The sequence below is a fragment of the Pelecanus crispus genome, chromosome 1 (genome assembly GCF_030463565.1).
Source record: "Pelecanus crispus isolate bPelCri1 chromosome 1, bPelCri1.pri, whole genome shotgun sequence".
NCBI lineage: Eukaryota > Metazoa > Chordata > Aves > Pelecaniformes > Pelecanidae > Pelecanus > Pelecanus crispus.
Window position 1 is genome coordinate 127,467,072 of NC_134643.1, and position 12,037 is coordinate 127,479,108.

Consider the following 12,037-nt stretch of genomic DNA (forward strand, 5'->3'; position numbering starts at 1 on the left):
TTCCCAGTGCAGAGGTTGGGTATTGTTCCTTTGGAGAAAAAAATCTATAGGATCGCTCTGCTATAGGCTCTGTAGGATGATCTGATCTATACAAGAATGCTCATGTTGACCATGCAGAAATATGCAGAAATAACTCACATCTAAACTGTCAAGAGCACTGGAAGAAACAAAATTATTTTATAAAATCAAAGAAAGATATAGCAAATTTTGATTTTCTCTTTTTTTTTTTTATAAAAAAGATGTCTCAATCTGAGACATACTTTATTTATTTATTTATTTATTTATTTTTCTGATAGAGATTCATACCAAAAAAACAATGGACATGATTTCTCCTTTCCTCTGAAAAAGTCAAGGTTTTAATTCCTCAAACTGTTATATCACGTAGCATAATTATTTGCTTTAGATGAGTAAACATCATGTCACAAAACAACCCTACACTCTCAAAAAATGAGTGTAATTTCCAGAGCAAAGGGAGTATTTTATACTGCAGGAAGAGGGGCCATGGAAAGCTCACAGAGATGAAATCTGGTTGCAAGGCAGAGAGACTCTCAGCAGCAAGCTCTGTGGAGTTGCAAGAGAGGTGGTTTTATTCACAGAGAAGACTAGGGGAGTGAAAAGGGCTCAAATTGTACCTCTGCCTTTCTGGGTGAGAAGTCATTTTACTTGTTGTTCCCAGTCACCATGATGATACTTACCTCCTCTGGAAAGTGCTGAGATCTACAGATGGGGAGCAGCATCATTGCTTAGCAGCTGTAGATTTCCAAACCTGCTCCTGTTCCAGTTCTTCTGCCTTCTGGGCGTGCTAGATGCTCTCTTCACTTCTCCCACTCTCTGGGCATGCTGCTGCAGACTGGGAAGCAAAGAGCATCTCTCATTCCCTATGTAAATCCATTGATGAAAACATAAAATGCATTGTGCTGCTAAAACTTGCTGAGCTTGTTTGAATAAATGCCAAGGATTAAGAGCATGTAAATTCACCATTGATTTGACAACAATGATGTTATGTGCCCGAAACACTGATGGGATTTGTTCAGTGTTTAGGATGTGGGCTCTGAGGTGGAAAAAAGGGATTGCTAGTAATTTTTTAAGCCTCTTTGGCTGCACCAAGGCAGACTGTTGGTATTATATAAATTCTTTAGATAAAATAAATATCAGTGTTTGTATGAGGAGAGTGGATATTTAACTTTTCCAGTGTACAGCTGAATAGTAGATCTGACTGTGGATCGCTATAAGCCAGGAAATAAAAATCACCCCATCCCTCTAAAATAGGGAGGAAGGACATGTTGGAGTGGAAAAAAAACCCCAAAGACCAGCAGTAAAACAGGATTGTGCCTTAAAAACAGAGGGACAAAGATTTCTTTTTAGGTAGAATACTAGAAATGTTACCTCCACAACTTGTCCGCTCTATGATCACTCTCTCCCTGGCTCCGGTGTTCAACAACTTTGCAACTATGGTCCCTGTAGGACAAAAACTGTTGTAAGCGAGACCACCTGGGACAAAACTTGTGGTACCGGCGTTGACCGTTCATGAACCACCGTTCATGTGTTGCAGAGGCGAGGGAAGGGAGAGCTATGGTGACTTACGCCAGGACAGGCTTAGCCCCTCACTCTTTAAGCCAACCTTCTGGAGTGCAGGGGGTTGCTCACCTGCTCCCAGCTGGGCAGCTGATGGCTGTTTGGGAGGCATAGGAATTTGCAGTTCTCTAGGGACACGCTGATCTCCCTTTAAAAGAAAAGCGAGCGAAGTTTTTTTGTTGGTTTTTTTTTAAATACACTTGCTGAAAGTTAGGCTCCTAGATCTATATTTAAACTTCTTAATACATGGCCTGATTTTCAAAGGTGCTCAGCATGTAGCAACTCTCCCACCAACTGGCTTCTTTCTTGCTATGAACTATCCTCAGAGTGGGGTTTTCAAGTATTCTCTTTGCTTTTAACAAGAAACACTTATTCATCTAATAAAAAAAGAATGTAACATCTGCCTTCTCTCATGCCAGCCCTCCCATTGTGTTAGCCCTGCAGCCCCAAGCACAGGCAAGCCTGGTGTGCAAATTGCACTGATAACATGGCCTCACCTCCTCCCATCCATTATAAACTTTAGCAAGATATCAACAGCATTCAAAACTCGGCAGAAATCACTACTTCAGTGCTTTCCATGGTATTTTGTGGGGGTTGAGCGCACAGGAAAATGAGTCTAGCTGCAGTTATAATCAGTTGCTCCTTTCTCCATCAGCATCCCAGGTCAGACATGGTAGAAAGGTTTGGAGCTCCTGACCGTGGCACTGCCCTGCGTGTCATGCATATGTTTGAGGAACAGGAAATGATTCTTCTAGAGAAAGGACTCTTCCCTTAAAAAGAAAGAAATAAATGCTCTGTGTTCATTTCTAGGGAGAGCTTTTACTAAGTGCTTAGCAGCCAAAACTGATAAAGCTGGCTCCCTGCCCTTTTAGCTTGACTGCTTGCATACTGAATTCCATTGACTCCTTGCAGCCTTTCCAAAGCTAGGTCTAGAAAAGCATGGCCTTTTTTCCCCACTCACCAGCTCCCTCATACACGTTATGTAGTATTTTCCACCACAGCAAGACTGGTAAGAAGAAAACTTGCAACAAAATCTCATTATTACCTGCCCTAGCTCTGTGCGGCTGTCATGAACTGCTTTTTGTACCTCATAGAAATGTTCCTCCAAAGGGAAAACTTAGTTTGATTAGCATGCTGCAACAATTTTATCATTAAATACTGGCAGAGATTATTCACTCCCTTATATGGTCACTAAACAGCTTACATCTAAATGCAGAGGACCATCTAGAAGAGTACAGTCATACCTTTTTGGATTGACAGGGCTAGTTGAAAGAAAAAGCGCTGGAACCCATTCCTGTTTTCTATAAGAACAATCTGAAGAGTTGCACCCTCTGCAGGTTAACAGAGACCACTTGACTCGAGAGGACATGCAGATCAGAGCAGAGAGGTTGCCTTTCTTAGCTCTCCTGGGGCTGCAACACACCAGCTGGAAGCAGTAATCCCAGTTGTATTAGCACTTCAGAATCTCATACAAACCCTCCACAGTTACACCTGACCAGTCACCGCTCCGCTTACATACTTGCTTTTCTCTTCACATTGTGCTTGTCCAGGGCTTGGCATGGGGGTTGGAAACAGCGCTGGACTCACCTAGAAGTTGGCAGGTGAGAGTCAGTCATGCAGGCAAACTAATAGCAGCTAAATACAAGCAAGGGCTGTGCTTGATCGCTGATGCCTGCTTTACTCAGAAACATGGTCTTGGATTTCTGTAGCTTGTCCTGGGCAACATCCTTTACTAAATGTCTCATGTGCTGGCAATTGTGCATGATAGTTTAGGAAGGAATTCTTTCAAAAGTAAGCTAGACAGCAGATCCTACTGGAAGACCCTTTGAGTTGGACTCGCATTCTAAATTTGCAATGACCTTTTGGGAAAACCTGCCTTTGATGCATTGTTTTTGGGTGTGCTCATGAGCATATGCAGTAGTTTTTCTTCCTTTTATAGGAACACCAACAAATCTCATTGCTTTTGCTCAGTAGGTAATAATGATGCACAAACGTTGTGTGTCCTGTGAGAAGTCTGGTCCCCTGACCTGGTGCAAAATGATTGCTTTCTCCTCTCATACTGAATTCCCACTGGGTGGGATTCATCTCACCAGCTCTGCTTGTCCAGAAGGAGGTTAGAATTAGAATTGCCTCCCCTAGGGCAGCTGCCCAGGCTCCCTCCTTAGTCAGTCAAGATGTAGGTGCTGCTGAAAGGTGTCTCATTTCACCTTTCCTACCCACCTACATTATAATGTGAGCCATCTGGAGACATCTGTCTCTCTCCACTGACTGGACAGGGAGCCTGGACAACTCATTTGGACTGGACACCTAAGTTTTAGATGGTTGAAAGTTAGATGTGATGAGTCTCAGGAGATTGCTTGCTACCCAGAGGCATGCAGGCAGTGCAAAGTCTGTATCAGAAAAAAACTTCTGTAAATGAAGTTTACATTTCAGTGAAATATTTTGCCCATAAAAGACAAAAATGTCCATCAAAGACAAAATGGATATGATTAATTCTAGGGAGAGCCATGAAAATGTGGGTCCAGAAGAAACTAAAGACATAAAACCATAAAGTTGGCTGCCATTTTTCAAGTATTTGAATGTGTGGTAATATACATAATTTTAGACGGAATTTAGGTGAAGACATATTTGTCGTTTTTCTCTCAACAGCCCATTCCCATCATCCTGCTGAACATATGGGGTGCTTCGATCACATGCTGAACACACACATGCTCCGATCCTGGAGCAAGCTTCAGGCTGTGGGTAGATGAAGGATTTTGTTGGGCTTCCCTGTGAGATAAGTGGTGGTGCATAGGCAAATGGCTGCTTTTCTGGTGTCTAAGAGCACCGATGTGCTGCTGGTTGGTATTGCTGAGAGAGGTACAGCCCACCTGGGCTTCCTTCTTTCTCCCTGCCCCAATAATCCGCCCCCATTCCTGCATGGGGAACATGCTGGAGGTCAGAGCTCAAGGGTTTGGCAGTTTCTTAAGGACTGAAAGATGCCCAGAGAGGAGCCTGCCATTATGTGCATTGCTCCCTGTGCTCCTGGTATAAACCCTGGTTTGGGAAACACAAAGGGGATGTTCCCAACACACTGCAGGGATTGCATCCACCCCTCACATGTGGCTGGGGCCCAAATGGTATGTCAAACCCCCAAATCTGTCTCACTTTCTGTGTCAGGGCACAGTTCCCACCTGCTCCTCTACCAGCCAAATAAATAATTTGCTTTGTGTGCTCCAGTGAGTGGCTTGGTATTTGAACCTGTTCCTGTATCTCTCCATTCATTCTGATATATCAGGTCACTGCTGCCATTTGGTTAACTATGGGTTAGCCGGTCTCTGGTACTGGGTGGCTGAGGAGAGATTTTCTTCTCTCCTGGGGCAAAGACCCAAATCTCATAGAGCTCTTGAAGAAAAATCTTGGTAGCGCTTTATGACTCTTGTTGGCTTTCCCTTCATTTTCTGAAGAAAAATGACAGATTTGGGACAACGAGACTGAATGGGGGGTTAGGTCTGTCCATTGTGTTTTTTTCCTCCATGTCTTGAGGAGGGATTGATTTCATTTTGGCACCTGATTTTAGAAAAGCCTTCATGCCCGAGAGCCACGGCCAGACCACAGGGCCTTTTCTTGCTGAAAGTAGGTGAGGTTGAACCTAAATTCTTGACTGTCGTCTTAGCGGTCTCTACTGCCTTTTTGGGTGTTTTTCTGCTCAACTTTTTGCTTTCTTTGAAGGAAAGTCACTGTAGCGGGATCTTCTGGTTCCCACTTTTCCTTACCTGCCTCCATGCACACATGTGGGAGTCAAGGTCAAGGACTTTCCAGGACCACATGGCACCTAGATGCCAGGCAATGCTCAGCTGAATGTCACTTTGCCTCAGTGATTTTCTGAATTTAGCTCCTCTGGCCCGGATTGATTCCATTTCTCCTGAAGCATTGATGCCAGGATCTCAGCCACCCTTGGTTTCTTTAGTCCCTGGCACCATGAGAGGATGATTCAGCCCCTCAGCTCTGAAGTGTCTTTCGGAGGTGCTCTCTCCTCTCTCTCCCTCTCTCTCCGCTGACTGTGAAAGGTGCTGAAATGCACAAGACTCCTGACGTAGGTGCTTCTGCTGTCCAGAAGGCCCCTAGGATGCAGTCCCTGTATCACTGGCTCCAGTGGAAATGGGGTTTTGGTTGTCGCCAAGGCCTCGTGCTGAGCCTTGCTGTGGAGGCAGGCAGCCTCGACGCCCTTTCACTGCCCAGCTGCCTCAGCTCTCTGACAGAGCTTGCTGCTCCTGCATTGGGCTGTCCACGTGCCCCTTCCTCGGTCCGTCCAGGATGGTGGACGACACCTTAAAGGTGTCTTTAAGTGAAACGGAAATGCAACACAGCCATAACCAGAAATGCATGTTAAGCAGGATCTGTGTTGTGACAGTGGGAGGTAAATGAATCCCCCACAACACTCCTAGATCACAAGGACACTCGCAAGCGCAGCTTTGGGACTGCTGTTATGGTTGGTGGCCACTTGTTTTTCCTTCTTTCTTTGGCAAAGTATTTGATAAAAGTTTGTGGTTTGTCAAATCCATGTTTGTGCTCTGCATCATGCGTTAGTCCTGCTTCCCTGCCAGCCCCGCCAGGATCCCCGTGCCAGGGGTGTCAGGCCCCTCTCAAGTGGCGGAAACACTTCATAGCATGTCACAAAAAAAGTTTCCCTTTCTTCAACCTGAATCAAACACTTCTTCCTCACTTGGAAGACAGTTGTTTCATTTATTTGGAAGAGACTTTGTGTCTCTGTTTCAAGGAGAGCCAGAAACAGAAGCAAATTAATGGAAAGCCAAGGGCGGGTTACAAAGACCACAGAGCAGGCCTCCTTCACAAGCATCCTTGAGACGCCCACTGGGGTGTCCTGTTTAGCCTGCTTGATCCCGCAGAGGACCTGCCAGCACCCTTGGGCACCCTGTGTCTCACAGCCTGCTGCCTGGCATCGTCCCTCCGGGAGATCTGGCACCGATTCCAACCAGACTGTCATTTCCAGGTCAGTCTCCGCATTTCTGCTGACCACGTTGCCTCCATCATGAGATCATGTCTTTCCAGAGAAATCCCGCTAATGCCTTCATTCTGCGAGACCGGTATATATAGGGGGAGCTTCCCTGGGGCTGCACCGCGTAGTCCAGCCAAGGCGTCGCTGTCTCCCCAGCGGCTGCACTGACCCCACCGCTCTCCCCTTGCAGCCACAGGTCGCAGCAGCAGCAAGCATGGACATTACCATCCAGCACCCCTGGTTCAAGCGCGCCCTGGGACCCCTCATTCCAAGCCGTTTGTTCGACCAGTTTTTCGGAGAGGGTCTCCTTGAGTACGATCTGCTGCCTTTGTTCTCTTCCACCATCAGCCCCTACTACAGGCAGTCCCTCTTCCGCAGCGTGCTGGAGTCGGGCATTTCAGAGGTAAGGGCCCTTTGGTGTCCTCTTCTTTTCCTTCCTCTCCCTCCTTACGCCTCCGCCTGCTCCTCCCCACCCGCGGCTCGCCGGTGGGGGCCAGAGGCTGTAGCCCCGCACTGGGGTGCGAGGGGGCAAGGAGGACCTCCGTCCCACCACCAAGCACAGCCTGCCCACCCCTTCTTGGGCACAGAGGGAAACCCTCGCTGGGGAGAAGGCTTCCCTTCAAGAAACGGAAGCCATTTTTGCTCCTGAAGGTTGTTTCCAACATGTAATAGGCTGCCTTTGCTGCCCTCGCACCCGCCGGCTGTATGGCGAGGGGAGAGCTAGGCTGTTCCCAGAGTAAGCGCCTGTGAGGGCAGCGCTGCATGGGAGAGGACCCCAGTGAGCAGGAGCTTCCTCCAGCCCCCGCCTCTGCCTCAGGAGCTCGGTGGTCTTTGCAAGCTCACACTGGAGGACCCAGGAACAATTCTCCGAAGGCAGCGTGTAGGAAGAGCGCGTAGACATGGGTGCTGTGGTCTGAAGCTCAGGGACCGGTGCTTTCTCTAGCCCTCTCTTACTGGTTTCTTCCCAGAGCTAAGACCGCAAAAAAACCATAAATCGCTGAAAGGATGAAACGCGTGCTATCAGAGAATATTACACTGGTTTCCATCCCCTCTCGCTGCTGAGTACAAATGCCCGGTGCATCTGGCAGATCGCTGAGTGCCAAGGGGTCCCCGGCACAAGAATAGGGGTGAGAAGTGACGCCCATCCCCAGAGCAGTAGCAATGGTGCAGGTGCATACCGCGGCGTCCCAGTGTCCTTGGGTCCCCGCGATGGGAAGACAACCCCCGCCGAGGCCCGTGGCCACAGAAGGAGAAACCGTGACACTGCCAGACCACCCTTTCTCCGGCTTTTAAGCTGCCGTGACGCTGGCACTGCCTCCGCATTTAGAGCTCGGGTCTTACTGTCTAACAATGTTCGTTTCAGGTGAGGTCTGACCGGGACAAGTTTACAATCATGCTGGATGTAAAACACTTCTCTCCCGAAGACCTGAGTGTGAAGATTATCGATGACTTTGTGGAAATCCATGGCAAGCACAGTGAAAGACAGGTAAGTGGAAGTGATGGTGATGGTGTTGCAACTGGGGAGTCGAGCTCCATTTTCTTTCTTTCCAATGGTCCTCAGCTGAAGGGAATAAAAAAAAGAATAGATTAGAAGAAGGAGTTATTTATCGATAGTCATTATTGGCATGGCTCATTCCCATAGAGCCCCAACCTGATATCTGACAATAATGAGCTAATCCACTCCTCTTTTGTTTATTTTCAATCATCATCTTCTATAACCGTCAGATGATGATGTCCATTGTTCACTAATAACACCGGACCAGACAAAGAACATCATCTGGTGCTGCCAAAGCATGGCTGAGTTTTCATAAGCCAGAATCGTTAGTGAAAACAGAGTTTTCATATGCTGATGTAGGAGAGAAAAGCGAGAGCAAACAAAACAAAAGAAAAACAAACGAGTGCCTCAGGCTTGGAAATTTTAACACATATGTCATGGAAATATCTGCGGGGGTCGAGAAGTGAATTATACCAGCAGGGGTTTAATTCTTCTCATACAGCTTTTTGGCCAGACAAAGCTCTATCCTGGAAACAGTATGTATTTTTTAATGTAGTTATTTTTTCCAGAGGAAGACAGCAGCCGTTTTCACGGCTGACTTAAAAAAAATTTGCATTTCTCATTCTTTTGGCCAAAAAAAAAAGGAGCCAGGATTGTGTACTTTGGCTGACACAGTGTTGCTGCCTAGTAAGGAAGCACATGAGTGCACACGTGCACATTGTTTTTACCTTCGCAGAACCCCAGACTTTTTCTCCAAGCATCTTTTGAAATCGGAGGCTGCAGCAGGGCCCCTATCCAAATCAGATCCCGACCTATAGTATGGCTAAAATCACACCCTGCTGCTCTGCTGAGCTCTTGCAGCTTCAGAGACTTCATGGGGGGACACCTGCCACTACAAACCTATAAAATAGAGTAAAAAGCAGAGATCCGCCCAGTGATACCAGCAGTAGAGTGTCGTGATAAGCCAGGGCGAATGTGGACCCCCCTCCGACGGAGCCGCAGGGTTGGGTGGAGGGAGGCACGGCGTGGTGCCATGGGTGGTTCTGATGGGCCTTCCCCCCTTTCCCCATTGCCTCTCAGGACGACCACGGCTACATCTCCCGCGAATTTCACCGCCGGTACCGCCTGCCCGCCAACGTGGACCAGGCTGCCATCACCTGCTCCCTGTCCAACGACGGCATGCTGACCTTCTCGGGCCCCAAGGTCCCCTCCAACATGGATGCCAGCCACAGCGAGAGGCCCATCCCCGTGTCCCGGGAGGAGAAGCCCACCTCCGCGCCTTCCTCCTAAGCCCGCCTGACGCTGCGGTACATGGGCTGCCACCGTCTGCAGGTCTCATTCCCAGAGCCATTGCATAGATATCAGTGAATATCTAGAGGGGTTTATTTTGTTGGTTCCTCCCCCTCCCCCCCCCTTTGTTTCTTTTTTTTTCCCCCTTTCCCTTGGATGGGACGAGGGGCTGGGTGAGCGGCTGGTGGACTTTGAAGCTTAAACCTGCGAGCTGTGCTGCGGGGATGGCATGGATGGCGCGTGCTGCCACGCTGTTGTACTTGCTGAAAGGGTCTTCGTCCGGTGCTGTAGTCCAAAACCACCATCAGGTAGGAGGGAGTGCACAAATAACACTGGCTCCTGGTGCACCACGTCTTGAGGCAAGGCTTGGAGCAGGGGAAAAGCCCTGCAGACTTGCTCTACCCCACGCAGAGTTAAACTGGTTACTCTTAAAGAAAAGCAGCAGAGCCAAGCCCCACACCTGAGATCCTGCGTGCATGCGCTGAATATGCCACGAGTTCCTCGCGACCGCAGGAGAAATAATAACCTCTTACCTTCGTGGGGTTGCAACATATATTTTTTTTCAGCCAAGTGTTTAAGTGTTTCCGTTCACACCACTACCCTGTCATTTCCCTTAGGGACAACTGACACGAGGACAAGCACATCTTTCCACGGTATTAGTAGGCCCTCGGGGCAGAGAGGGGGGCTCACCGCTGTGCAGAGGCTTCACATCCCCAGCCAGTTCTCCCCAGCCTGTGCATAACACACCGTCTCCCTTGCTGTCGCTGTAATTCTAGGGTAGCTCCACCTCTTCCACTGGTATCTGGCACTCAAGCTGAGAACGTGGTCAGTGGCGGTCAATAAAGAGATATAGGAGACATGCAATTGGCTTTGGGGTTTCATTTGTTCCTTTCTAAGGCTTTTGAAGTTGAAAGGTTAGCGTGGTGCCTAACACCTCTTGGAGGACGTGCTTTCCACCGCTGGAAGTACATTTTGTGATGATGACTTGCCCTTTCTTTCATGTTCATGTTATCCTTCATGCAAGCAAAACAAAAGGATCAAAAAAAGAACAAAATTCAACAGCCCAACAACCATGCCATTTCTTAAGTTCATTGCGTCAGTAAAGATGGCAATGCAGACCTCATTTGCGTGATACGTGAAGGATTTCATTGGAAATGAATGATTAAAGCTCTTGGATGACAGGGCGGGTAGGGTCTAGGCACGACTAGCTCTCCCTGAAATTGCCATGCATGAAATCAATGGCTCCCAAGCCTCCATAGATGTGAGTGCTCAAGACTGAAGGTTTCAGCACTCATGCTTGACTCAAATAGCTTTCCGCACAGAGGGAAATCCAGGGTGTTTAGGAAAAGCATAGCATCACTGATAACTGCACATCCCCATAGTTAACCCCATAGGTAAAATCAGTTTGGACACCGAGTCCTTCTCCTCTTGGTAGAGATCTTCACATCCAAGACCTGCAACATGAGGTGGAGCTTCTGAGGTCCACCTTGGCTCCTAAGTAGAGAAGGTCACTTCTTCCCCAGGAGCAGGCACAAGTTCATCTCAATCAGCATGTCTCTGGGGGCTCCTGGATGACGCCTACAAAACAAGGCAGGGCGACAACAAAACAAGAACACCCTTCCCAGGAAAGAGCACAGGTCCATGCCCTCGTTGGCAGGTGAGGACAGCTGGAGAAAGAGTGTTTGCTCTGCCAAAAAAATGAGCCCGCCATCCTCCTCCCCCTGGCTGCAGATTAGCTGTGAAAAAGAGAGAAAATACATCGAGGGTTTTTTTTTTCTCATGGAGTGGGTTTGAATGTTAATATGAACCATAAACACAGAAGCTCTGGGCCTATTTAAAATTAAAAAACACTTTCTTCTGCCACATCTAGGCCAAAACCCAGGGAGGGCTGGCAGCCAGGAGCAAGGATATTGCCCCTTATCCGGAAAAAGCAAGTGTGCCCCAGGGCTCAGCCCTGTCTCCCTGCCTGAACCCCCTGAGGCCAGGGGTGCTGGGAGTGTTACTGGGACCAGCACCACAGCATCTGTGGCAGAGCCCACCAGGAACAGGGCGGCCCCGGGCAGAGCCAGGGAGAGGGGTGAGGCTGCAGGAGGGGGAAAGTGCTGCAGAAGCAGGGGCGAGAGCAAAAGGAGGGAGATTACTGTCTGGTAATTAGAAAGCAAGGAATCCCCTTGGCGTCCAACACTATTTTAAACCTATTTTTTACTGAGATTAATTATTGGGCAATCGTAAAGCTTTCTACCAAAAAATATGCAGCCTGTTGCATTTTCATCTCCAGGGGAAAGGCGTGAATAAGCGTGTTTGGGGAAAGGGCAATTTTGTACCAGGAGGGAGCCATTACTACCGGCAGGGAAAGGACATTTTAACAGAAGCTGCCTCTCGCTGCTTTGCCCAGCGCTAACAGGCCCCTGGCCTCTGCTCCTTTCCCCTCGGAGGCACCTCCCCGCCGTGTGCTGACATCTCTCTCCTTCCTGACACAAACTCGGCAAAGCCAGGAGAAAAAAAAACCCCAAACCCAGCCTCAATCATTTAGCCCCCATTCAAACCTCTCAGAGATGTAAAAATAGGGAAACGTATTTTGAGCGTGATCTGTGTGCAGATGTTACCTGCAGGTGTTTGAGCAGCGTGTATGTCTGTCTGTCCCATGAAATGACATTTGAACCATTTTTGGGCCCCTT

The 12,037-nt window shown here is 48.2% G+C and overlaps 1 protein-coding gene across 1 annotated transcript; it reads left to right on the top strand.

The window, feature by feature from the left end:
• The first annotated feature begins 6,788 nt into the window (after positions 1–6,788).
• On the top strand, positions 6,789–9,359 carry CRYAA (crystallin alpha A). Its single transcript, XM_009484077.2, has 3 exons — positions 6,789–6,977; positions 7,938–8,060; positions 9,150–9,359. The coding sequence occupies exons 1-3, from the start codon at positions 6,789–6,791 to the stop codon at positions 9,357–9,359; spliced, it is 522 nt and encodes a 173-aa protein (XP_009482352.2).
• Positions 9,360–12,037: the final 2,678 nt, after the last annotated feature.